At 39.7% G+C, this 27924-nt stretch overlaps 3 protein-coding genes across 10 annotated transcripts in view; 2 read left to right on the top strand and 1 right to left on the bottom strand.

Moving 5' to 3' along the window:
* The window catches only part of USP16 (ubiquitin specific peptidase 16), a 30596-nt gene extending 24918 nt beyond the window's left edge, over positions 1-5678 (top strand). For 2 of the 3 annotated variants that reach the window (XM_003895568.4, XM_009202400.3), the window contains 3 exons: positions 859-945; positions 4991-5147; positions 5255-5673. In XM_003895568.4, coding sequence (XP_003895617.1) covers positions 859-945; positions 4991-5147; positions 5255-5376 — 366 coding nt within the window. In that variant the 3' untranslated portion in view covers positions 5377-5673. Of the gene's footprint in view, positions 1-858; positions 946-4990; positions 5148-5254 lie in introns of all 3 variants that reach the window. The other variant, XM_003895567.4, reaches the window with a different exon arrangement.
* A 1457-nt stretch (positions 5679-7135) lies between these two features.
* CCT8 (chaperonin containing TCP1 subunit 8) lies at positions 7136-24685 on the bottom strand. Of its 5 annotated transcripts, none has more exons than XM_017956488.2 (15): positions 24394-24685; positions 20903-20993; positions 20087-20166; positions 18204-18353; positions 17523-17703; positions 17350-17411; positions 15600-15737; positions 14051-14229; positions 13186-13252; positions 13024-13111; positions 12824-12939; positions 12195-12266; positions 11952-12116; positions 11245-11364; positions 7136-7363 (listed from the first exon to the last, which is right to left on the bottom strand). In XM_017956488.2, exons 3-15 carry the CDS (start codon positions 20162-20164, stop codon positions 7286-7288), a joined length of 1494 nt encoding a protein of 497 aa, XP_017811977.2. In that variant the 5' UTR covers positions 20165-20166; positions 20903-20993; positions 24394-24685; the 3' UTR covers positions 7136-7285. The 5 variants fall into 5 exon arrangements, with proteins under 5 accessions (XP_017811977.2, XP_003895618.2, XP_009200661.2 ...); XM_003895569.3 differs by having other exon boundaries at positions 24419-24615; XM_009202397.4 differs by lacking the exon at positions 7136-7363 and adding an exon at positions 7418-7798 and having other exon boundaries at positions 24419-24615.
* Positions 24686-24783: 98 nt separating this feature from the next.
* MAP3K7CL (MAP3K7 C-terminal like) overlaps positions 24784-27924 on the top strand; it is a 104324-nt gene continuing 101183 nt past the window's right edge. For both annotated transcript variants that reach the window (XM_021935548.2, XM_031665687.1), the window contains exon 1: positions 24784-24900. The gene's annotated coding sequence lies outside the window, so the exon portion shown is untranslated. The remainder of the gene's footprint in view (positions 24901-27924) is intronic.

Here is a 27924-nt window from a genome sequence, read left to right on the forward strand (position 1 = left end):
ACAGTGGTGCCTCGGATTGTCATCATTTTGGTGACCTTGTCTTTTCTGGAAAACTTTTGCTATAGCTGTATAACTTCTAAACTGTGTTCCAAATTCCGAAAGTACTTTCAGTATCTTCAGAACGTTTTTCCCCTTGTGGTTGGTATGGGCTTGAGTAATTGGGTGGGCCTTTATTAGCAATTCACTAAGCTTGGTTCGAGCATGCGGCTGAGAGTGCATGTTTCACAGAAAAGTATTATGCTATCGCTGAGTTTTAAGCACTCAGAACCTCTGGTCTAATCTGGCATTTCTGGATGGCTGAAGCAGAAACATTGAGAATTTTCTCACAAGAACAGTTTTTTTTCTTTTTCTTCTTTTTGAAACAGTCTTGTTCTGTCATCCAGGCTGGTATGCAGTGACACGATCATGGCTCACTGAAGCTTTGACCTCCCAGTCTCAAGCAGTCCTCCCACCTCAGCCTCTGTCGTAGGTGGCTACCACCATGTCCAGCTAATTTTTTAATTTTCTTGTAGAGGCAGAGTCTCACTGTGTTGCTCAGGCTGGTCTCGAACTCCGGGGCTCAAGTGATCCTCCTGCCTCAGCTTCCCAAAGTGCTGGGATTACAGGCATGTGCCATCGTGCCCAGCTGGGAATAGCTTTCTTAATGTGTTGGTGTGTGTTTTTTGTGTGATACATGTGCACTTAGCAAAAGCAAACCAACTTGGAACCAGTTAGTGGTCAGAAAGAATTGAGTCTCCAAAGAAAATTGAACTAGGACTTAATGTTGATATTCTTTTGGACATCAGAGGGGACTTTGGTTTACTTAACCTGTATTGCTTTTCCAGGAAAATAAGTCAATCTGTTATACTTCTCTTTTAGGCTGGCTTTAACCTACGCAAAGTTAACAAACACATAAAGTTTCCGGAAATCTTAGATTTGGCTCCTTTTTGCACCCTTAAATGTAAGGTAAGTGAAAGTGGTCTTTTTCAGGAAAGTCCTTTAAAGTCAAATCATAGCTTACTTACCTAATGCTCCAGTAGCAACTCACTTAAGTATGAAGTTGATAACAATTACTGAGTAGAGTGGGTCTTTGATCATTGTACCTTTATAATTTGAAGATTAGTGATGAATCATTTTGAAGAATGGGTTATTTCAGTTCAACGTTTAGAATCCCCTTTATTATGGCACACATTGTCTTGTGAGCTGAAGGCATAAAACTAAAGGTGAGCACATCTATTAATGAATAATCTCAGTTTAATGTGGTTGAATATTAAGGCTGGTGAACATAGATCAGGGGTGGTATACACTTAACCCAGCATGTTGGTGGTTCAGGAATGGCTTTTTAAAGTAAACTGTGCCTCAACTATATTTAAAGAAGGAGTAAAAGTATGATGAATCAAGATGAAATGAGTTTTGCAGGCAGAAAGAACCGCAGGAGTAAAGGCAACAGGGTAAAATAGGATGGTGAGTGCCAGAGACTGGTAATGTATGTAGTTCTAGAGCTTACAGTACAAGGTATGGGGGAGTTGAGAAATGAAGCCAGAGAAGTGAGATAGGTATGAAGGTTTGGAGGGTTCCCATGGTGTGGAACTTGGACTTCATTAGGTATACAGTGGGGAGCCCTGAGGAGTTTAAAGCATTGGGTGGCATGGTCAGATCTGCATATGACATAGGTTACTTACTGACATATGGAGGCTGGATTTTAGGAGGGAAAGACTAGAGGTGGGGAAATGAGTTAGGTGGCTGTTGCATTAATTCAGCCAGTAGTTGATGAGGGCTTAAAGTTGGGCAGGAGATGGGGAGATAGAAAGACTACTTTAGGAGGTAGAATTAACCAGACTTAATGACTGATTGGCACTGGAAGGTGAGGCAGATGCCTTTTGTAAATGGATGCTGAGGGTGTCAGAGAAAGGGTTGAGGATGATTCCTGAGGCCTGGCTTGACGGATGGGAGTGCTGTAAATTGAGGTAGGAAATATAGGGAGAAAAGCAGGTAGAAAAAGGATAATAACTTGAGTGTTAGATACATTTGAGTGTCAGATATCTTTGAGAAATTAATGTGCTTAGTCTAGAAAACATTTGGATATACATATCTGAGACCTGCAGCAGAGAGGTTAGGACGGGCCCAGGGCAAAGATTTAGAAATCAGTACATATGTGGTGGTTTAAAATATGAGAAGATGGGATCCCTTGTGTATAGTGTCCGAAGAGAGAAAGAGGAGATGACCAATGACAGGACCCTCCTAAGTATCTGAGTGGAATAGGCAGGGGTAGAAAGTGAGGACGCCACAAACGATCTCAAAGAATCTCCATGTTGAAGAATTTGGGGCTGGGCGTGATGGCGCACGCCTGTAATGCCAACACTTTGGGAGGCCAAGGCAGTTGACTCACTTGAGGTCAGGAGTTCGAGACCAGCCTGGCCAACATGGTGAAACCCTGTCTCTACTGAAAATGCAAAAATTAGCCAGGCATGGTGGTGTGCACCTGTAATCCCAGCTACTCGGGAGGCTGAGGCAGGAGAATCGCTGGAACTCGGGAGGCAGAGCTGCAGTGAGCTGAGATTGCGTCACTGCACTCCTGCCTAGGTGACAGAGCAAGAAACTCTCAAAAAAAAAAAAAAAATGGCTGGGCCAGTAGCTGTGAAGGGCATAATGGAAGAGGCAGCTAAGGACAATTTATAAGATTATAGTCACATTGAGGACTATGACAACGTACATGATCATATGTTATAGTTTTGTTTCTTAGCAGTAGCGGCTGTCTGGGTTTGGGGCATGGCAGGTACATTATAGGATTCAGGGTGAGGTTTTGTGATGAATTGGATATGGTGGCAAAGCTGGTGGTGAGTATTGGGAGGATATCATTTGTAAGTGATACATGTGGTTGAAGTTCCCAAATTTTAATGTGTATGTAGGAATCATACCTACAAATTTTGATTCTGTAGGTCTGGCATGGGATCAAAAATTCTGCATCTTTTTTTTTTTCGAGACAGAGTCTCGCTCTGTCGCCCAGGCTGGAGTGCAGTGGCCGGATCTCAGCTCACTGCAAGCTCCGCCTCCCGGGTTCACGCCATTCTCCTGCCTCAGCCTCCCAAGCAGCTGGGACTACAGGCGCCCGCCACCTCGCCCGGCTAGTTTTTTTTGTATTTTTTAGTAGAGACGGGGTTTCACTGGGTTAGCCAGGATGGTCTCGATCTCCTGACCTCGTGATCCGCCCGCCTCGGCCTCCCAAAGTGCTGAGATTACAGGCTTGAGCCACCGCGTCTGGCCTAAATTCTGCATCTTTACTATAAACTCTCAGGTGATGCTGATACTAGCTGTTCATGGACCACAGTTTGAATAGTGATGGTCTAGACTCATATGGGGAATTGCATTAGTCAGTTTCCATGCTGCTGATAAAGATATACCCAAGACTGGGCAATTTACAAAAGAAAGAGGTTTATTGGACTTACAGTTCCACATGGCTGGGGAGGCCTCACAATCATGACGGAAGGCAAGGAGGAGCAAGTCACTCTTACGTGGATGGCAGCAGGCAAAGCAAGAGCATGTGCAGGGAAACTCCCTCTTATGAAACCATCAGATCTTGTGAGGCTTATTCATTATCAAGAATAAGCATGGGGAAGACCTGCTCCCATGATTCAGTTACCTCCCAACAGGTCCCCCCCCACATGTGGGAATTATGGGAGCTACAACTGAAGATGAGATTTAGGTGGGGACACAGCCAAACCATATCAGGAATGAAGCCAGAAGTCTTCATAAGCAAGGAGAATATGAGCATTGGAGATCCTGTTAGGTTAAAGAGTACAGAATAGGTGAGATGAGAGTTGAATAAATAGAAGACTTGTAGACTAAGACTAAAAATAAGATTTATGTCCCTTGAGCTTAGGACTTTGAGACCAACCTGGGCAATATGCTGAAACCCCGTCTCTACAAAAAATTAATTTAGCAGGTCATGGTGGTGTGCACCTGTAGTCCCAGCTATTCCAGAGGCTGAGGCGGATCACTTGAGCCCAGGAGGCAGAGGTTGCATTGAGCCGAGATCACCCCACTGCACTACAGCCTGCGTGATAGAGTGAGACCCTGTCTCAAAAAGGATTTTATGAAGTTGAAGGATCACTTGAGCCCAGGAGGCAGAGGTTGCATTGAGCCGATATCATACCACTGCACTCCAGTCTGGGTGACAGAGTGAGACCCTGTCTCAAAAAAAATTTTATGAAGTTGAACAGTTCTGAGTGATGACAAGCCTAGACTTTAGTCCTGGTTGTGGCTGGCTAAAATGGAATGGCATTTAAAGTCCTGTGAGGATCATAGATGGACGGAGAAGTACTAAGTTCTTCAGTGAATATGGAGGCACAGATTGGGAAGCTGAGTATAGAGACAGTACTACTGAAGGGCAGTGATGCATGTTACGAACTTTTTACATGAGAACATAAATAGTTGTCTGAAAAGTGGCTCCTGGCCCAGAGAATGCCTGTTCCTATTGCCAGCCCTATGGCATATGGAGTCCTGAAAGAATAAGCAAACTGCACTCTCTAGTGGGGAAAGTGAACACTTGAGAGGTTGAATGTGCTTCTCACCAACTCCCTTGGGGACATTTAAAGATGTAAGGGGTAATTTTTGGCACAATCTAAAATGCTGTCCTGTTCCTGTTCAGGGCTTGTCTTTTAAACAGGGTATTCAGGGTTGTTAATAGCTAGGGTTGTTAAGGTATTCTGGAATTATCCTCAGGCTTCTAAAGAAACTGGCAAGTTGAATTAACTTATTTGGTATCTGAGCCAGGTAACTGCATCAAGTGGCCTATGGCTTACGGCTTTTCTAGCAGGGGAACGATGGTAAATTTATAAAACCGGAAGTGTCTCAGGCTGAGAAGAGGTATGGAGAAGACTAGACTCAGGAGTGATTTCTGCACTCTTAAAGTAATGGTTAAAGACCCTTTGCATGGTGTAAACTTGCCTTGCCAATGACATCTGTGTAAACGGAACTAGAACTAACTTTTGGATTCTACTCATTTTTAAAGAATGTTGCAGAAGAAAATACAAGGGTACTCTATTCCTTATATGGAGTTGTTGAACACAGTGGTACTATGAGGTCGGGGCATTACACTGCCTATGCCAAGGCAAGAACTGCAAATAGTCATCTCTCTAATCTTGTTCTTCACGGTGATATTCCACAAGGTAAGATGTCTTGGAAAATTCAGGCACTCAGCAGATTATGGCAAAACCAAAAAGTAACCAACTTGAATCTTTCCATTTATGTTTGATTTTTCATCTCCTCTTGACAGATTTTGAAATGGAATCAAAAGGGCAGTGGTTTCACATCAGCGACACACATGTGCAAGCTGTGCCTACAACTAAAGTACTAAACTCACAAGCATACCTCCTATTTTATGAGAGAATACTGTAATAGTATCAAAAGTACTTTTTCTGGAAACACGTTTATGGCTTTTATAATGGCTGAAATAACAATAAAAAAGTAAAGACTAATTAAAATCATGTTCACTTAACATTAAATACATGCCAGAAGAAATCATGTTTATTTAAATATTGAAGGGAAAAATACCTAAAAATTTACAAAGGTTTTGTATTGTCATGGTGGTTTTAATTCCTGCTTTGTTTCTGGAAAGCAAATCCTGAATTACTTAAGTCCTCTGTGTTTAATGTCTGGGTGATGGATCACAACACATCAATAAACTGACTTACCTAAAATCTTGTTTTATTACTGAGGAGATTTTAACTTCTACTGACTCACTCTACTAGGTAACACTTTAAAAAATGTTTCATCAGATGGGCTAATGAAGCTTCATTACAAGTCTGTTCATTTTATAAGAATCTATACTGACAGCAGAATATAAATGGGAGGAATGTTTCTTTGTAATCCTGATGCCAGTGTGCATAAGCTGGGGTACATAAGGGCTTACTCTGTATTTGTTCTGTGCCAGTGGTCAGCTGATCTGGGACAGATGTAAGACAAACTAGTCTCACTCCTATGAGTATAATTGGGTACCAAACCCCTTAATACCAGCATACCAGAGAAAGCCTGCGAACTGTCCCAAGTCAGCCAGTGTTTGAGTTACATGCAATGCAAAGAGCTTAGGGACACCAAGCCTCTCTTAACTTCTTGAAAGGTTCTATATGAGGATGACTTCGACATACAATGAACACTTCTAACCTGCTGTGGCAGTAATGAGAGTTGTATCATTCCTAGCACCTGTTGAGTTTATGTAAGACCCAGTCAGTCATATTGCTTCTAAAATGTCTTGGAAAGAATACTAAAAACAGGCTGGCATGGTGGCTTATGCTTGTAATAGCACTCTGGGAGGTCAAGGCAGTAGAAACCTGGAGCCGGAAGTTTGAGACCAGCCTGGGTAACACACACAGTGAGACCCTTTTCAGGAGGCTGAGATGGGTGGATTGCCTGAGCCCAAGAGCGGAGGTTGCAGTCAGCTGAGCTTTCACCACTGCACTCCAGCCTGTGCGACAGAGCAACACCCTGTCTCAAGGAAAAATACATACACACACAATTTCAAACAGTATTGAGGACCTTATATAACCAACATGTATAGTAGCACATGTCCTATAAAATTCAGTATAATTATTTATAATAATTTATTTATAATGTTCTTGGCTTTTTCAACACTCCTTACTGATTGTAACAAAATAGGGTCTGCTTTATGAAAACTGACTTAATTTTGTACATGTCAGGAGATCTATTTTCAGTTACAAACATTTTTTGGTACTTTGCTAAGTAGAGTGTCTTCCATTCAACAAATTATTAATTGCTATTGAAACAAGTCACCTTGAGTAAGGCATTCCAGAGCTGTGACAAAAACACTCTGGAAATCTAGTCCAGGTGTTGACAGACCTTTCCTGTAGAGGGCCAGATAGTAAATATTTTAGGCTTTGTAGGCCCATTTGGTCTCTGTTAAAAATACTTAACTCTGCCACTCCCTTGTTAGAAAGCAACTGCAGACAATATGTAATGGTATGAGCATGGCTGTTTTCCAATAACTTACTTACACAGGCAGTGGACCAGATATACATGGGTAATAGGCCTCTACTTATATAAGTGACTTGCCTTAAGTCTCACAGCTGATGTGATTAACAAGGTTGAGAGGAACACAAGTCATTTAGAGCCAATAACCGTGGTCATTAGACAATAAGGCTTTGACAGTAACAATATGTTTATTATAACATCCAGCCAAGAATACAAACACAAAATACCTCTTAATTTAAGGAGAATAAGAAAACATCAGGCGATTCTTAGAGTACTACTACAAATACAGCCTTCACCTACAGTAAAAATTAAGCCAATTTCAATCATTTTGGTCATCATCCCAGTCTTTCTTCCCACTTGGAGGCTTGGGCCCACCAGCTGGTTTTGCCATGATGATCTGCATAAAAAAGAATCACACAAAAGTATGCTTATAAACTCAACCTTTAGAATGAAAGGAATGCTTCTACTAGCATGATTTAAGATTAAGCAGTCTTCTTGATGTAATTATATACTGCATATAAAACACTATAGCAGTTTGCTAGCTCCCTTGTTAGAAATTCAATTGTAAACTTTCAGCAGCATGAGGTTTACTGCTTTTGTGGATAACTGCAACAAGATCCACACAGATTAGTGAATATTCTAAGACATGCACTTCAATAACTCAAAAAGCTGAAAGTGAAAATATGTGTATGCATCACTAGTATAAGTCGGTCAGTCAGTTTGGCACCTGATTTGCTATTTATATGTGAGATTCATCTTGCCAACCATCTCTGTCCCAATTTCCTTGCGGTTTAGGAGCTTTAGGTCCACCTGCCAGCTTTGCCATTATAATCTAAAGTAGTTGATACATAAATATAAACAAAGTTTAACACTGAAATTTTCTAAAACCTGTAAATGAGAACCATTCAAGCATCCAGTTTTCATAAACAAAAATCTAAGCCCTTAGTTCCCAACTTAAAAAAAAGTGCCACAAACCTCACCTTACTTTATCTAAAATAAATGGGTTTTAGTTTTTTTTTTTTTTTTTTTTTTTGAGACAGAGTCTTGCTCTGTTGCCCAAGCTAGAGAGTGCAGTGGCGCAATCTCACCTCAATGCAACCTCTGCCTCCTGGGTTCAAGCAATTCTCCTGCCTCAGCCTCCCAAGTAACTGAGATTACAGGTGCCTGCCACCATGCCCGGCTAATTTTTTATTTTTAATACAGATGGGGTTTCACCATGTTGGCCAGGCTGGTCTCAAACTCCTGCATGATCCACCCGCCTTGGCCTCCCAAAGTATTGGGATTACAGGCCTGAGCCACTGTGCTGGGCCAGAAAACATCTTAATTACCATCTGCAAACATAAGCTGTGTACAGTGGCTCAGGCCTGTAATCCTAACACTTTGGGAGGCCAAGGTTTGAGGCCAGGAGTTTGAGACCAGCCTCGGCAACAAAGAGACCTAGTCTACAAAAACTAAAAAAAAATATGTAAAATATATACACATATATATACACATATAAAATCAGCCAACCGTGACAGCACCTGCCTACAGTCCCAGCTATTCAGGATGCTAAGGCAGGAGAATCACTGGAACTCAGGATTTTGAGGTTGTGGTAAGCTTATTATGATTGTGCCACTGTACTCCAACCTGGGTGATAGAGTAAGACCTTATCACAACAACAACAACAACAACAACAAAGATACCTAAACCTGAAATTCTCAGAGTAACACGTTACTGATTGAGGGTAATTTCAGAAATTTCAGATTGAATTAAAGGCATTAAGCGTAATTTTAGAACCTAAGTGCACCATGATTTTAAAAAGTAACTAAAAGCCAGGTGTGGTGGCTTACACCTGTAATCCCAGCACTTTGGGCAGCTGAGGTGGGCAGATCACGAGGTCAAGAGATCGACATCATCCTGGCCAACATGGTGAAACCCCATCTCTACTAAAATAACAAAAAAAATTAGGTGGGCGTGGTGGCATGCGCCTGTAGTCCCAGCTACTCGGGAGGCTGAGGCAGGAGAATCGCTTGAACCAGGGAGGCGGAGGTTGCAGTGAGCTGAGATCACGCCACTGCACTCCAGCCTGGCAACAGAGCGAGACTCCATCTCAAAATAATAAATAAAAAATAAATAAATAAAATAACTAAAACAAGTAGTTCAAAATTTTAGTGGGCACCATAATCAGACAGAGTGCTCATTAAAACAGACTGCTAGGCCTCTTCCAGCATTTCTGATATCAGTGGGTCTGTAGTGACATCCGAGAATCTGTATTTCTTCTTTTTTTTGAGACGGAGTCTTGCTCTGTTGCCCAGGCTGGAGTGCAGTGGCGCCATCTATGCTTACTGCAAGCTTTGCCTCCCAGGTTCACGCCATTCTCCTGCCTCAGTCTCCCAAGTAGCTGGGACTACAGGCATCTGCCACCACACCCAGCTAATTTTTTGTTTTTTTAGTAGAGATGGGGTTTCACCATGTTAGCCAGGATGGTCTCGATCTCCTGACCTCGTGATCCGACTGCCTTGGCCTCCCAAAGTGCTGGGATTACAGGCGTCAGCCATCGTGCCCGGCCTCCGAGAATCTATATTTCTTATTTATTTTTAGTTTTTTAAAAGATGGAGTATCACTCTGTCAACCAGGCTGGAGTGCCATGATCTGATCATAGCTCATTGCAGCCTTCAACTCCCAGGCTCAAGTGATCCTCCTACCTCAGCCTCCTGCATAACTGGGATTACAGGTGTGAGCCACCATACCTGGCTGAGAATCTGTCATTCTAACAAGTTCTCAGGTGACGTTGATGCTATTTTGGGACCATACTTTGAGAACTAGTGAAACAGACATTCGAACAAAGATTAATCCAGCCCGTACTACACTATCCAATGCTTAAAGCTTGATGTGCAATTCCTTTTCTAGAATATATACTATACAAATTGAGGTTCATTATACTATACACTATATACACAAACTGGTTAGTATAGTTGGATGGGTTCTTTAGATACATACTTTACACAGAGTGCAAAGACTGGGGGCAACAGATCAACCAACAACTTCCCCTACCATAAGATAAAGCAGAGTTCCTAGTTTAAAGCCAAAATTCAAAGTGCCTTTGTGACCAAGGGTGGTTGTTGTCTTGTTTGGATAATTGACATTCAGTTCCTAACTAACACAGTTGGAATTTTTGCATACCTTATGCTGCAGTCTACTTAGCTTCTTCCGTCCCTGCTATTTTTGGTTTCCCCTTTTATTCTTAGCCACATTCTAATTTCTAGAAAATATTTCCTTAGGTCTCTATTTATTTAAAAACTCAAACATATTCTTCCATTGAAAACCACCTAATAAGCTGATAGAAAAAACCCTGTTAATCTGGTACCCAAACATCTAGTTTCTGCTTATTTCCAGTGACTTGAAACTAAATATCCAGTTCTTTTTGGTCATCTCTTGCTATCATAGTTCTTCTAATAAATCTGTTATAATTAAAACCAACTGGTCCTTACTGTACTTAAAAGTTGAATTGTCTTTCCACTGATTTCTACTTAGGACTTACTCCAACTTTAATATGACATGACTTTTACCTAATGGATTTATACTGTCCCTCTAGCAAATTAAAATTTTCTATTAAGTACTTATAAATAGTCATTGCTTATTAATTACTTCTGGAATTTTGTGGGGAAATGTATTAAGTTTGCCAGAAAATGCCTTTTGGAAAAATAATTATGATTTCAGGTTTATTTCTATATATAGAACAGTCTACCACAGTTCAAAAAAAAGTAGAAATATGATTTTTAAACACCTTTAACATCTTTTAGTACCTCAAGCTATAATTTGTCATAGCAGAAAAAATTTTCAATGCCCAGTCCTCTTATCTGCAGACAGCTAGAGACTCCATTTTCCTTCAAGTTGGTGGTCTGCAATGTCTGCTCGAGGGCTTTATGGTCCTTCCAAATTCCATGTTTATACATTAAATTTACTCTCTAAATTATTTGTACAAAGGGGTTCTAAGGCTAAAAAGTTTGAAAGTTATATTTAAATTACATTTGTTCCACTGATTCCAACTTAAAATGGCAAAGGATTCTTTCAGTGGAAAGATGTCCATTTTAAATTAGTTGTAATATATTCAATACAATTTATAATAGAAGAAAAAAAATCGGAGGGGGGCACATAGTGTCTCTAATATAATATGTGAGGAGTGAGGACTAAGAATCCTTTGAATTAGAACTATGCTATGTTCTAGTTCTAGGAAAATATACTATTAAACCATATGCAAATGAGTATTTTTAAAGATCAAAATTTCACTTTGCTCACCTGATCCACTCTAAGTACAGTGACTGCAGCATTAGTAGCGAGTTTGATAGCCCAATATTTTCCCAGGTAAGTATCTAGAATACCAGCTTCCAACATGTCCTTTACAGCAGGGACTTCAGCCTGTCAAAACACAATTTTCATCCTTTCATTTAAAATCCTCTTATGTGAAAATGTTTATACCTAACAAAAAGCCCCACACAGCTCCTTAAATAGTAATGGAAAGTAACCAAGCACAGTACTACCTTACAGAGTCATCCTTTAGTATGTGAGGATTGGTTCCAGGACCCCCAAGGATGCCAAAATCCGTGGATGCTCAAATCCATTATATAAAATGGCATGGTGTTTGGATATCTATGCACATCCTCGTATATACTTTAAATCGTCTCCAGATTAAATTATATAACAGTGTAAATAGTTGTTATACTGTATTTTTAAATGTCTTTAGTTTTTCCAAATATTTCAATCTGTGGTTGGTTGAATCAGTGGCTACAGAACTGGGCTGATTACACACTACAGAACAGAAGGCTATCAATAAAACAAGGAAAATGAAACATTCCTCCATCAGACAGACTATGTAAAAACTAAGAAAATAATCTGCTCCCAAATCAGAACACTGTTTCTCATTGATACTTCTTTTAAACTCACACTATTTTTAGGTTGTGCATTCCCCAAATAAAGCAATTTAAGTTCAGTGTTTTTTCAAATACCTCAATATCTAATCCAACATTTTTATTTCCTTCTTGATGTACTGCATAAAGTTTAGAGATTACTTCATTGGCCTTAACTCCAGAGTTTTCTGCCAGTGCGCGGGGAATAGCTTCAAATGCCTCAGCAAACTTCTTAATAGCGTACTGTTCAAGTCCAGGACATGTCTACAAGAAAAATGTGTTAATTATTGCCTTTTATTCAAGCAATGGAAAGAAAGTCAATTTATACAGAAAAAGTTGTACCTCTCCGTATGATGTGATCTGTTTGGCTAATTCAATTTCTGTTGCTCCACCTCCAGGTAGAAGACGTTTATCCTGTACGTAGTCCCCCCGCCAAAAAAAAAAAAAAAAACCACAAAAATTCACTAAAAAGCAGTTCGCAGTTTTCTCATCTTTTCACATTCCAGTAACCCCACCAAACAGGAGTTTTTTTATCAGTCATTGTTACTCAAACACATATTACAAATTTGGTAAAAGTGAGTGGGTGGGGCAGATTTTCTTAGTGCACAGTGTCTGGTGTATGAAAAGGACCAAAGTGAAGAATGGGAATAGCACCGTATCATTTTTGCATATCCACAGATATAGCACTAAGAACTGCTTTAGCGACTCAAAGTACATTACAATGGAAAACTACCATAAACAATGTTTTTAAAAGCTCTGCGTTGCTGTTAACTCCTCTGTGCAATCCTTTTTGGAAACTATCATATTCAATAGCAGTGGACACTTAGGTAAAAACAAAAACAGGTGCTTCATTGCATATAAACCACTCATTCTGAAGTACTCGTGATGTGCATGAGTCTGCCAACTGTACTTTTAAGAACATACAAAGTACTCAGACCTTACAAACTACTAAGATTATTGCTAATACTGACCCTTGTAAGAACTTTGAAAGTATTAACACCATCGTCTACTGCCCTTTCTATGTCATCCATCAGATTGTCTGTAGAGCCTCGAAGTACTATGGTAGAAATGGCGCCATCTTCCTTTTCTATCAAAAAATTAAATATATTTGGTGATTAAATACAAGAAGCTAAAGCCCTGCACTTAAACATGTTTTACCATTCCTACATACCATGCTTAAAAACCACCACCTGAGTATCTCCAACTTCTGAGAGGCAAACACTGTCACAATGTCCCATTTCTTCAAGGACAGGAGGTGTCTGTAAGAAAGTGACTGTTGTAATAAAAATTCCATCATGTTCAACTATCTTTTAGTGTTTTCCAAAATACATACCAATCTAGGAAGAGCTGTAGCACCAACTGTTTTACACAGTCTTCGGAGATCCCATTTTGAGTTTAGCCTTTAAAAAACACAAAGACCTTAATGAAAGTTTTAATCCATTTGATTTTAATTTCAGATAGCATATAAACTTCAAATTAAAGAGGAACCTGTATACCAGCCCCCACGTCACATTCTTTTGACACTGGATTTTAACTCAGAACACGTCTGGATTGCAATGAACACTGAGGCCAGGAAGCTGCTGACTCTGAGTGAATCCAGCTGGCCAATAGTACCACATCTTAAGTCTGTGTTGTATGGCATTGTTCTAGAATTGCTCGAATGGAAATCACTTTAGGATGCCAGTGGTTTATAGTTCTAAAACACCAGGGAAACCCTTACAAAACTCAACAGCATATAGAAAATTTTTGCTTTACTTTGTGCAATCAATGTTCTGTGAACAGGAGTGATTTATTTTGCACATTTTATTAGGTACTAGGGATGGTGGTAGGTAGAAATGGGTAAGTTGTCTAGTGTGCACCATAAATGTGTTCATGGATTAAAAGGGATCTTCCTGACTCCACACTCTGATGGGCAATGCACCAAGCTTGTGTCTAGTCTCTTGGACAAGTTGTTCCTTTTGCCTGGAATGCTTTTCCCTCTTCAGATATCTGGTAATTGGTTCTTCAAGCTCTCAGCTTCAATTTATGTTTTCTCAGAGGTGTTTCCTGACCCCTCCCCAAACTAAGTCCTTCTGCTATTTGACCTAATACCTATACTTTTCCTTTATTAACAGTCGTCGTGGTCTATTTTGTTTAGTGTTTTCACCACCGAAAAAAACATTTATGACATAGGTAAAAAGAATTTGGCTTTCTCTTACCTCACTAACATGATATTATATTTGTTTGCATAATGAAGAGCCATGTCTGCCACTTTGCCACCTGTTACTACGACATTTGCACCAGTATCAGCAATAGCTTTGACTTGTGCATCCATGAGATTTTCTTCTCCCTTACTAAAATTCATCAATTCTTCAGCAGTCTTTATCAACACTGTTCCCTGGCAAAACAAGTAAACATTCCCTTTAAAATCATTTCACTACACTGGTGTTCAAAGTTGTAAGATAACAGTTTATTGAATAAATAATTTTAAGATTTGGCTAAAAAAAAAAATTGAAGATAAATGTGCATATATTATGAAGCAGCAGAATACTAAATGCTTCTAGAACCTTCTAGATGCATCTGCTTTTGATAAGTACTTAGGTGGAAAAGTACTTCTAGTTATTTCTTTTTGAGACACAGTCTTACTCTGTCGCCATACTGGTGTGCAGTGGCAGGATCTCGGCTCACCGCAACCTCTGACTCCCTGGTTCAAGCGATTCTCCTGCCTCAGCCTCACGAGTAGCTGGGCTTACAGGCAAGCACCACCATGCCTAGCTATTTTTGTATTTTTAGTAGAGACAGGGTTTCACCATGTTGGCCAGGATGGTCTCAATCTCCTGACCTTGTGATTTGCCTGCCTTGGCCTGTGCTGGGATTATAGGCGTGAGCCACCGTGCCCAGCTGAGAAGCACTTTTATTTTAAATATGTCAGATAGGTGTCCTGGTGTTTGTCTTTTGACAAAGGTTAACTAGTATTAGCAAAACAACATTGTGGTTCTCAAACTTTTTCTAAAATGTGGACTTGGCGAGGCCGAGGTAGGTGGCTCATTTGTGGTCAGGAGTTGGAGACCAGTCTGGCCAACATGGTGAAACTGTCTCTACTGAAAGTACAGAAATTAGCCAGAGATCACTTGAACCCAGGAGGCAGAGGTTGCAGTGAGCCAAGATCATACCAATTCACTCCAGCCTGGGTGACAAAGCAAGACTCTGTCTCAAAAAAAAAAAAAAAAAAAAAAAGAATAAAATAAAATAAAATAAAATGTGGACCAAAAGACCACACCCAGCTCATGCTACAAAATTTAAAAACTGTCAACAACTTGGATTTCAAGAATTCTAGAGATGAAGTCAGTCACTATTGACTGTAAACACAAACTTCAAACTTTTTAACATGTATTTTTAGAAACATACCTACCATTTTCAAATTACATTAGCTTATCTTGTTTCAGGATGCTACAGAATGTCAACTTTATTTTTGTGAAGAGCACACAAAGTACTCGCATTCTCATATTCTTTCACTTGCTGAATTTACAAGCTGTACTAGAAGGGCTGTGTGTTAGATTATAAATAATATGGCCACCATCTTTATATTTCAAGTTTAATGTTCAGTAGTTGAATTAGATATTCAAAGAACATAAATCTGGCATAAAAAAATAGGTAAGATCCTGCAATGTTCAGTTTTTTAAGAAGTACTTACTGGTTTAAGAGCTAACTTAAACAATATGAAAGTGCAACCCCAATTATTACTTTTAAGGTTTGAAGTCTACATACCTTAGTTTCTGTTATCGTGCCATCAAAAGGACAAGAGTACACTGCTATTTTTGCATCTTTGACAGATGTTACATCACCTTCGGTTTCCTTCTTAAAAACCATGCCATGCAATACTGAAGAGGAACTGATACCAGAGCCCTAAGGAATTGAATACCAAAACCATCAGTGATCTCATGAAAATAACATTACGGTCAAACTGTTGATTCTCCATATACCAAAAATCTCCCTTTCTAAAATAAAAGTCATAAACCAAGACAGTGACTCCTGGGATAAGGGGTGGGGTGGTGGACATAAAGCACGCCCTTCTGCTCTAGTCAGAAATCACTGAGGGAATGAGCTACTGTTAGAGAGGAGAGGTCCTTCAGCGTACTGGGAAGAACCAAAGGCAGAGAACTGCTCTTAGCCATTCAGTTACCTAGTACTTGGTGCCAATATACTAGCCACAGCTGTCAGTACTGCGAATACAACACAGAACAAGGCAAAGATTCTGTCCTCACAAGGTTACAATTTAATGGGGATAGCTGGCAGTACGTGGAGGGAGACAGCAAACATAGAACACACGAGGATCTTCACGGAAAGCGCATGTACTTATGTTAAGCTAAATTCACATTAACAATCAGAATGCCAAATGTGCAAAACCAAAACCACTCCACTGATAGGTTTTACTCGATCAAGCACATTTTATAAAAAATAAACTTTAATATTTCAATACTAACATTAAAGTGTGAATGCTATCATTGAAGAGGGATAGGGCAATTTCCACCCCACTCAAAATGGTCTTCTAAGCTTATTATAATTCAGAGTATTATGAAGAACACAAAAAAATTAGTACTTTGGGCTGGGCATGGTGGCTCACACCCGTAATCTCAGCACTTTGGGAGGCCACGGTGGGCGGATCATGAGGTCAGGAGTTCCAGACCAGCCAGGCCAACACGGCGAAAACTCTGCCTCTACTAAAAAACACAAAAATTAGCTGGGCTTGGTGACGCACACCTATAATCCCAGCTACTCGGGAGGTTGAGGCAAGAGAATCGCTTGAAACTGGGAGGCGGAGGTTGCAGTGAGCCAAGGTCGCGGCACTGCACTCCAACCTGGGCGACAGAGCCAGACTATCTCAAAAAAAAAAAAAAAAAAAATTAGCATTTTGTTTATACATTGTTCCTAAACCCACAAGACATCACAGAAAATGACTTTATAAGGAGATAGTATGTCAATATCCTTTTAAACTTAAATAGGTAGTAGTAGTACTACAACTTAGCAATATCAAAATGTTATAAAATAATGCCTCGAAGGCCAGGCACAGTGGCTGATGCCTGTTAATCCCAGCACTTTGGGAGGCCGAGGCGGGCGGATCACCTGAGGTTGGGAGTTCGAGACCAGCCTCGCCAACATGGAGAAACCCTGTCTCTACTAAAAATACAAAATTAGCCAGTGTGGTGGCGCATGCCTGTAATCCCAGCTACTTGGGAGACTGAGACTGGAGAATCGCTTGAACCAAGAGGCAGAGGTTGTGGTGAGCCGAGATCGCGCCATTACACTCCAGCCTGGGCAACAAGAGCAAGACTCCATCTCAAAAAATAAAATAAATAAATAAAAAATAATAATGCTTCGAAAAAAGTCCTAAGTGTCCAAAATCATGAAGTAACATTTAGGTTTTGATGAACACAATTTTTTTTTTTTTTGCACAAAAAACAAAAACAACACAAAAAAACTGATCTAGATATGTAGCATTAATGCATTTTCTACTTACCAGAATTTTACAGACTCTGATGTTATCAACATTGAAATGGCCGGAATCAGGAAAAATAGATACTGTTAAGAAATGAGACATATCAAAAGATTATTTTGGACAACAGAGAAAATACCTAGTCATGTTAAAGACATTTTTATTTTGGATCTTTTCATTTACTGATATTTACTTACCGCATGCCTGAGCAATAAGCTTGGCCAGAAATACTTCATTACCATATTGTTTACTCATTATGGAGGTACGAAGTAGAGATGAGACTTCATCAACATCTCGAAGGTTTTTTGCAGAACAACATACCAAATTAGGAAGAATCTCATGAGCTTTTCTGCAGGCTATTTCATAACCTTCTATGACCTGAAATATAAACAACAACATTTCCTATTCTAACATGACTTAAAGTAGCTTACTTAGGTAACCGAATGCATACGGATGTTTATTTTTGATATAAAATGACAAAGAATATACTTTGGAATAATACATATAGTAGACTCTACTAGTTATGAATGGAGGCTTAGATGACAGCCCAAATTTGAATCTTAACTCTACCTAACTCACTAGCTATGAGATCTTGGGCAAGATTTTTCTAATTTTAATCTCTTTTCTCATCTAAAATAAAGTGGGAAAAAAGAAAAAGAAAAAATAGATAAAATGGGATTATAAGGCCTCAATAATAGGGTTTTTATGAGACTAAAATGATACTGCATGTGAAGCATATGTACTATAACAGCTGCTGGTACAGAGAAACTGCTCAGTACATGTTAGCTACTACTATAATAATGATTTTAGTTTATGTTTTAAGCAGGTGTACATGTAAGCAAAAATTAAGTAGGAGTAAATTATAAATGAACACTTGCCTCTGAAACTGACAGGCCAATCCTCAGAAGTTCTTCAGCTAACTCCAGGAGAGCTCCAGCAAATACCAGAACAAAGTTTGTGCCATCTCCAACTTCTTGCTCTTGCATATGAGAAGCCATTACAATCATTTTTGCAGCAGGATGCTGTACCTAGTAGGAAAGGTAATATCAAGTTAAACATCTGATTCTTAAAGCAACATAAAATTGTTCATTTCCATTTCTTAGACTCCAATTTTCCTGTAGATTAGGTAACTCCATTTGATCACACCGCTATACGCTACTTATAGTGTGGTCACAAGAAAAAATCCAAGTCCCTTTATGCCGATCAGCACAAATGTATCACTATAAATAAGAATTTCAAAGTGCATCCTCTTATGATGGCCTGTACATACAGTGCCACACATATGGTTCAGCATATCATTATATCTCACTAAATTAAAAAACAAAGTAATTACAACCACCAAACCTAAATATTTTTAAAAAATCCTTCAGGAGAACTAAAATAGATACCACTTAACTGGGTCATGAGTCTCAGTATCTATTTTACCATATATGCTTGTTCTAAGGGCTATCATTTGTGATTTAAAGAAAGGGGGGAGTATAAAAGTTTTCTTAAAATGTAACATAATTTTACGTGGATTTTATTCTTAAGATTTAATTTTAGATACCTTTACAGAAACAAGCCAAGGAGTAAGAACTGAAAGCAGGGAGTAAACTATAAAAGTCAGCCCTGTGATTTTATTATTTTGACAGTATCACCACTATACTTTAATAACTCCTGATGTTAACTCCTGAGATCATCAGTGTGCAACATTAACATTCACAATGACAAATCCTTGTACAAGTGTTTTGTGGAGTTAAAATTTAACTTTAAACTTAAAAAAAATTATATATATACATATATATACACACACACACATATATATATGTATATATATTTTTAAGTTGGAGTCTTGCTCTGTTGCCCAGACTGGAGTGCAGTGGCGTGATCTTGGCTCACTGCAACCTCGGCCTCCCAGGTTCAAGCAATTCTTCAGCCCCAGCCTCCTGAGTAGCTGGAATTACAGGTGTGCACCACCACGCCCGGCTAATTTTTTTTTCTGTATTTTTAGTAGAGATGGGGTTTCACCATGTTGTCCAGGCTAGTCTAGAACCCCTGACCTCAGGCGATCCGCCTGCCTTGACCTCCCAAAGTGGTGGGATTACAGGCGTGAGCTACCGCGTCCAGCCAAAAATATTTTAAGAGGTTAGAGAAATGCTGATTCTTCTATAGTTTCATTTAAAACAAAAGATTAAGTTCTAGTGCTTTCAAGGGCTAAGCTGCAGGAAAATTCCCTGAGGCTGAATATGTTATCCTTTAATTACAAGGCGGGAATGAGGAATGGCTCTCTCTGCCTGTTCAGGTGCCAGATCTTCCTTACAACCCTGCTGGCAGGCAGTATCTATTTTACAGACTCTAATAGCAAAACTTGAGCTGAACAAAGTAGATTGCCATAAACTGACTGTTTTTATTTTCATAAAACCAAGTGGTTGGATCTTTTTAAAAACCACTGTTTTATGTATACGTTTTTGCATTGTGGAATAATTCACTTCAGAGTCACTCTATCGAATGAAGATAATGGTAATCAATTTCATATCCCAATTAGCAATGTATCACAACCAATCCCTCCACAAATTAATAACTTAAGAAATCTTTAAGATTTCAGTGGTTACAATGTTCAATCTAAAGAGGACTCTCTATAATTAGAACAACCTGTATAATAAATTTTCAAGTTGGAAAAACAGTCCCTTATCCAATCTGAAATAAGAGATTTCTTCTAGTTAAAGTCTACTTAATTTTGATGTCACCAAAATATTTCTTGACTTTTAAAGAAACAACTTACTTCTAGTTCTCTTAAAATAGTCGCTGCATCATTTGTCACAAACAACTTCTCCAAGTGGTTGATAACCATTTTGTTCATTCCTCAAAAGTAACAGTTAAAAAAAGAAAAAGAAAGCCATTATTAATCAAATCCTAACCCAAATACCCACGAAAATCTAGTAAAAAAATATAAATTTGTATATTTAAAAAATAGCTTTGTAAGAAAACACATACTATCTATTCTTCAAGTTTATCTTATAGCCCCATGGGCATTCTCTGACCGCAGACCCATATTCTTTCTTTCCTTTTTAATGTCCTACAATATTTACTACGTAACATGCCAAATCTCACATTTTTGCCAATTTCTGTCTTCTCTTGCAACATGATTGTCATGCAACAAGTGCTCAACAGATGTTAATATGTAAAAAGGCCAAAATAATCTATTTAGTATATTTAGTTGTATGTTTATTCCATGAAACTGTATCAATTAAATTTAATTGGCGGTAGAAGGCAAGAAGAAGGAGGGAATTTTCTTCCTTAAACTATGTCACTTTTATATTCAGTGTTTGTCACAATGAACATTAGGTACTATCTTACTAGTCAAAGTGTTATAATTTTTCTACCCTCTCAACAGGATAAAAAGTAATATATTGATCCCTATTTTTCTAGAGATCTGAGTTGATTGAAAATTAGAAATAACTAAAAACTTGAACTGTTAATTGAGCTATCAAATTAACTTCCAAAGCCATACTATAACATCCTCAGAACAAGTTTGAAAGAAGAGGTAGTACACAAAATTCTACTACTGTATCTTTACAAATATTAATTTAGAAATTACCATTTGGTCCATATGCTGTACGAGTGGTTTGGGCAAGCTCCTTGCAAGCTTGTATATTTCTATACACAGCCTCTTCTAATCCTGAAAAGTGCTGTTAAAACAAACAAACAAAAAACCCCGCTAATTAGACAGGACAGTGAAACAAGAATTTTCACACAGAAGATATCTTCGCTTATATCTTGCTTCTAATAAAGAGGGAGCATAGCTGAGGTATTCAGCACAAGAGGACTGGTTACAAATCTTAGCTTGCTGGCTCTTTTTTAATTTGGGCAATTTTCTTAATATTTCTTCATTATAAAATGAGGTAATTATAATAATACCTACCTCATAGGATTGTTGAGACAATCAAACAAGATTTATGTAAAACACGGCATTTGATATTCATAAAAGATGCATACATTTCCTCTCTAGCTGAATGAATAAAAGTATAACATTTTGGGGGACTGCAGGTACCTACTTACACATCAAATCGTAAGACTTACAATTTTTTTATTAAAAGTAGTGAAAAGTACAGGGAACCATGCATGCTAAGGCTAATTAGAGAATGGGAATGAGGTACTTCAAGTCGAATACCTTTCCAGAGTTTATCGGTATTTTCTAATGTTGAAATGTGGAATATTTTTCTCATTGTGTTAGAATCTGGGCTTTTGTAAAGCCAGAAGTTCTTTAAGTATGTGCCACTGAAGTGTTTAGGGACTGAAGTACCCAGACTGTTGAATACTTTTTTTGAATTGCAACATTATCCCAATGTATACGTATTGAAAAAGTGAACTGTTCACAGTACTAAAAACTCTCACAAATTCCACACTAGATTTTTTAGAGTTGAGGTTTACTTGGGTCCTCAGATATATTTCACTAATCTACAGTGCATGAGAACATTTCTTTAGAGCTGTGCTGCCCAATACAGTAGCCACTAGCTACATGGGGCTAGTGAAAGCAATTAAAATAAATTTTCAAGTAATTAAAATTTAAAAATTCAGTTCCTCAATTGCAGGAGCCACACACAGTTCAAATGCCCAGTAGCTACATGTGGCTTGTGAATATCACATTGGACAGGCTGATACAGCATATGTCCAACACTGCAAAAAGTTCTATTACACAGTACTGCTTTACAATACAAGCCATGATTTTGTGATCCAAAACCAAGGTTAATAGCTGTTACATTTTTTTGAGAGAGAGAGAGTCTCTATCGCTCAGGCTGGAGTGCGGTGGCACGATCTCAGCTCACTGCAACCTGGGCCTCCCAGTTCAAGCAATTCTGGAGGCTCAGCCTCCTGAGAAGCTGGGACTAGAGGCGCGCGCCACCACACGAGGCTAAGTTTTTTTGTATTTTACCCCTGCCAATAGCCACTACTCTAAAAGCATCTTCAGCAATAAGAACTGTATTCCAGCAATAACACTTAAGTCTGAACTCCTGGCTTCCACTCTTCCTTCTTCCCCTCACTCCCCATTCTGTGAGAAACTACCATCTGATCAGATCCCATCATTCCCATACTTAAGACCTTCAAGGCCGGGCGCGGTGGCTCACGCCTGTAATCCCAGCACTTTGGGAGGCCTAGGCGAGCGGATCACGAGGTCAGGAGTTTGAGACCAGGCTGGCCAACATAGTGAACCCTTGTCTCTACTAAAAATACACAAAAAATTAGCCAGGCGTGCGCCTGTAATCCCAGCTACTCCGGAGACTGAGGCAGGAGAATCGCGTGAACCCGGCAGGCGGAGGGTGGAGAGAGCGCCACTGCATCCCAGCCTGGGCGACAGAACGCAACCTCGTCTCAAAAAACAAAACAAAACAAAACAAAACCCCACAAACAACAAAAAAACCCCTTCAATAGTTTCCCATCCCGCTTAGGATAAAATGCAAATCCCTCTTCAGGGAAACAAGGCCCTACATATCCTGGCCTGTGTATCCTTGTATAGCTCCTCCTCTAAATTTACCATTTTCTTTTCTTTGGTAAGCTTCAGCCCTATAACCTGTTTTCTGTTTTTTGTTTTTTTTTGAAGAAGAAGAAAAAAAACAGGTTCAAATCATTCCTTCCTCAGGGTCTTTGTACTAGTTAACTACACCTAAATAAGAGGTGGGGGGAAACAGCCCAGGCTCAGGGGCTTCTCTCACTAAGCACGGAGCTAAGAGTTCTTTCCTAAATATCTAAGTGTTCTGTCTATTCCTGATCCTTCTTTTAGAGATATTTTAACCTCCTGTCATCCTCTACTATAGTACAGTTTCTTTCATCATTATTTGGAATTCTCCTTTTATTTAATCATTATATCTGCCTTAGAAGCACATATACTCTACGAGAAGTGGGACTTGTGTCTTTCACTGCAGTTCCTTCAGTACCTATTTATTGAATGAAATAGCTCAGTGTTCTGTAAAAATCTACTAGCATTGGAAATACAAATAATGTTTTGTGATACACGAGTTTTCCAAAACTGTATTAGTGAAAAAAACCCAAATTGGAAGCTAATATCTCAGCCTGATTTTTTTAAGGAAATCAGCCCATATTATTTTCAAAAGATGATGCCACCAACATTTACATTAAACCCTGACATTTACTTACTATAATGACATTATTTGAAAAGTGCATTCTACAAACATGAACCTAGTTCTATTAAACTGTTAATGCTCCCTGTACCTCGCATAACCTTAAATTCGACCACACTGATCTATTTCTTGAATTAACAAAATCTGGAGGACATACAGAGGAACCCAATTTGAATAGCACAAGAGACAAATTTATCAACAGTGCAGTAAGATATTTTTTAAAACTATGCTACTGAAATAACGTTCAAGACAAAGCCATTAAACAAAACAGTGTCATCTGTATCACTTATCCTGCAGATTACACGGTCAGAACTCAAAGACACCACCCTCTTGGTCCAATCTCCATAATTTAAAGATCAAGAAAACAAAACCCAAGAGAGTTAGGTTTTAGATTAAGCCAGCTAACATAAGTTGGGACTGGAACTCATCTGGCTACAACGCATGGCTTCTGTCAACCAAGCTGAAAGCCCTGTTTCTCACTGGGAAGGAAGCAACCACGACTCGGCCCTTTTTCCCACACTCTCTTCTCTGGATCGCCTAGTTCTCCTTCTTCCCCATCCTATAACTTGCGAGCTATGTGTCAATCGGCGTCGCAGTTCCCAAGACAATTTCATCTACGTTATTCAATTTCACCCTCACAACCCCTTTTAAGCGTGACAGGCCTTAGCCCCATTTATGGATGGAGGCAAAACGCACGCGCGGCTTCACGTCCGTCCACCTTCAAGGTGTACAATGTCGATCGTGCCGCCGACCCCTCAGCCTTCTCCCGGTCGCGGAAGAAGAGAAGTGCCTGCAGGCCCCGGGACACCTGGAAGGCCGAGTCCTTCCAAGATCACCTCCCTTTCTGGAATCTTCTCTTCCCCCGGCCGCTGTGCCAGGGCAGCACGCTCAGCCCGTTAGTAGGCCCTCCTACTTCGCCGCGGCCGCCGCAGCCCTATGCTGACTCTCCCACCTCATTCCTTTCCTTCAGCCCTTACTTTCGCTCCCTCCTTGAGCATCTGGGCAAAGCCCGGAGCCTTGGGAACGTGAAGCGCCATGGCCAGGCTGCAGGGAGCCGTTCACGCGACCACTCGGAAGAAAGCGGAGGAAGCAAGGAGCACGCACAGCCTTCTGGGAAAGCAGCGTGCTGCCGTGTCTCGTTCTTCAGCGCTCTCCAGTTAGCCCGCCCTTTCCCCGCCGCCAGAGGTGAAGCATCGCGAGAAGAGCAACTTCTGTGACCAGAACCAAGCTGACGATCCCGGATCGGGTCGATCGATAGGGCGGGCCCAGGGAGCGCGTCGGGTTTCCGGCTCACGCACGCGCAGACGGCCCAAGCCGTGGGCGCTTCATCCAGTCTGTGCTCCCTGATCGGACTCAGTAGTCGCGGTGTTAGATTTTTGCGGTTTTTGATGTGGAAGGCACACATCCTTAGCTTAATTTCCACGTAATCTTCCAGACCCAGCCACCAACATCAGGGCAGGTGTGTGTGTGTGTTTTTTTTTTTCCCCGAGGCAGAGCATCTGCCCCATCCCCCAAAATTGCCTTTGGGCGTGCGCTGTGTGTTGGGCACCATAAGAAGCGCTGGGAATGCGCATGATAATTAAAGTCGTCACCAAGGGTAGCGTAGCACACATCAAATGCTCACGTGTGCCAGGTTCTGTGTGATCTGCTTTACATGCGCCAGGTTCTGTATGATCCGCTTTCCATGGAGTATCTCTGTTAATGGTCAATCTTAAAAATTAATGAATTGTCGATTAAAATAGCATTTAGTTTTCCTTCTACAAAATGGAGACAATACCATTTGATTTTTCATGGTATTGTTTCCATTTTATGGAAGGGAAACTGAAGTTCACAAACGGTAAATAATTTTCCCAAGATCACAGAGCTGGTAAATATTACAGCTAGAATTCCTACCCAGGTCAGACTGATTGCAAAATGTATACATTTTATATAAATATATCTGATTTATATATAAATTTATAGATAAATATAAATCCCTTCGGCTTGGTGGCATGCACCTGTAGTCTCAGCTGCTCAGGAGGCTAAGGTTGGAGGATCTGCTTGAGCCTGGGAGGTTGAGGCTGCAGTGAACTGAGATCATGCCACTGCACTCCAGCCTGGGCAACAGAGTGAGGCCCTGTCTCAAAAAAAAATCTTTTTTTGCAAAAATGTAAATGCCACTGATATGGTTTGGATTTGTGTCCCTGCCCAAATATGATGTGGAATTATAATCCCCAGTGTTGGAGGTGTGGCCTGGTGGGAGGTGATTTGATCAAGGGGGCGAACGTCCCCCTTGCTGTTCTTGTGATAGTGAGTGAGTTCTCATGAGACCTAGTTGTTTAAAAGTGTGTGGCACCTCCCTACTCTGTCTCTTCCTCCTCCTCCAGCCTTGTAGGACTTTCCGGCTTCCCCTTCACCTTCCACCTTGATTGTAAGCTTCCCGAGGCTTCCCCAGCCATGCTTCCTGTATCGCCTGTGGAACTGTGAGCCAATTAAACCTGTTTTCTTTATAAATTACCCACTCTCAAGTAGTTCTTTATAGCGATTAGAGAACGGACTAATACAGCCACCTTTTTCATTCTTGGAAAATAGGGATAGTTTTAATAAAATCATACATATTATTGTGTGATAGGGTTATTGTTATTTTTTAAATAATGTTTACAAATTTATCAGTTTTAATTTCTCATACAGCAAATATTGATACCTATAACTCACATAAACCAAAGGCCTTTGGGGAAGTCAATACTTTTTTTAAGAGTCTAAAGGTGCTCTGAGACTAGTACGTTAGAGAACTACTACAATGATCAGGCCGGAACAACAGAACGATCCAAGATTTTTCCCTCGATTAGCTAAGAAATAAATAAAAGCACATTCCTCTGACTCAGAGATAATGTTGCTTATAAAAATAGCTAACACAAAATAAAACTGGAAGGAACTAAAATGACACCTGATTAATTTTATTAATTAAAAATGGAGGAATCAAATCTTGAGAAAATGTATAACTAGACCATGGAAAATAGAACTTGAGGAAAAAACCATTGATGGATCAAATTTTTGTTGAAAATTTATAGTAAAAAATTGATCTTTAATTTTAACAAATAGGAAATGGGAAGAATTAAAATCAATTTAAATCTGTATGGTAATTTATCAATGAATGAAATGGACTTAACTGCTAAGAATACTTTCTAGATGAAAATTAGAAACTTTATATGATTTGGGTTAAACTGCATTCATAATGATAGAGTCAAAACAAGGGCCAAATATTCGCTGAGTCCAAAAGGTCAAATATTCCTTGCCCAGAAAAGAAACACAAATATTTAAAGTGACTTCGAGGCCTGGGTTCTGGTCCTTGTTTATCTCACTGGTATCTTCTCCATTTTGGCATTAATGTCCTGTATTCTGGCCCCAGTACCTGGAATAGTTCATGCTGTCTGCTTTACCACTTCTGCCTCAGGGTCTTTACCTCTGCTGTTCTTCCTACCTAAAATGCTCTTCTCTTCCCTTTTGGCTGAGTTAATTCTACCTCAGTATGCAGACACTTTCATTAGAACGTCTTTGATGACTCCCAAGACATTCCCTGTTTGTCATTCTCATAGCTTCTGTGTTTCTCCTTCATAGCACTTAACACAGTTGTAATGATGGAATTACTTGTCTTCTTTCTCCACCAGCAGGTAGATGCTGAATCATCAGCACTTATAGTGTAATTAGACAATGCACAGAGTAAGGATTCAATAAATAGTCGTCAAATGAACTACTGGGTGACCAAATGGGTATCCAGAAGAGGAGATCGAAAAATTGAGGTGCTGTGGTCTCAATGTTTGTGTCACTCCAAAATTCGTATGTTAAAATCCTAAGCCCCGAAATGATGGTATTACATAGGGCCTTTTGGGAGATGATTAGTTCATTAGGTCTCCCCCCTTATAAAAGATTAGTGCCCTTATGAAAGATGCCCAAGGGAGCTTAATTTGCCTTTCCACCATGTGATGACACAGCTAGAAGGTGCTATCTATGAACCAGGAAGCAGGCCCTCACCAGTCTCTGTATCTGCTAGCACCTTGATCTTGGACTTCCAGCCTCCAGAACTGTGAGTAACACATTTCTCTTGTTTCTAAGCCACCTAGTTTATGGTATTTTGTTATACCACCCCAAACAGATTAAGACATGGGAGGCATGGTCTGTATTCTTCCCATCCAGACGTATATAAAGTAAAACCAGAGAACAACACAAAGCAATCGAGAGGATTTTTCCTCCAGAGTTTGCAAAAGGCCAAGGAGACTGCAGGTTTCTGTTATACTGATTCAAAAGCCTGAGATCCTCATGTTAGGTGCCGACTGAAAACATGGCCTCCAGCCTCCAGGAGAGCTAAAAGCCATGAGGATTGGGGGTTGGGGATGTCTGAGCCATCTTAGGATTCTGATAAGGACTCAGTTCACTGTTTGTTTCTAGTTACTTTGTTTCTATTTTTTTTTTTTTTTTCATTTTTTATTTGTTTGCCTTAAAGTTT

The sequence above is a fragment of the Papio anubis genome, chromosome 4, assembly GCF_008728515.1.
Source record: "Papio anubis isolate 15944 chromosome 4, Panubis1.0, whole genome shotgun sequence".
NCBI classification, from domain to species: domain Eukaryota; kingdom Metazoa; phylum Chordata; class Mammalia; order Primates; family Cercopithecidae; genus Papio; species Papio anubis.

Bases quoted from the DNA above. Each gene is read 5' to 3' on its own strand.
- CCT8 (XM_009202397.4), bottom strand. From the start codon at position 24,478: ATGGCGCTTCACGTTCCCAAGGCTCCGGGCTTTGCCCAGATGCTCAAG. The intron at 17,704-18,203 runs GCAAGTGTTCAT...TTTATATTTCAG, and splicing joins TTGGCCTGTCAGTTTCAGAG to GTCATAGAAGGTTATGAAAT. The intron at 13,112-13,185 runs GTATGTATTTTG...ACTTTCTTACAG, and splicing joins CTACAGCTCTTCCTAGATTG to ACACCTCCTGTCCTTGAAGA.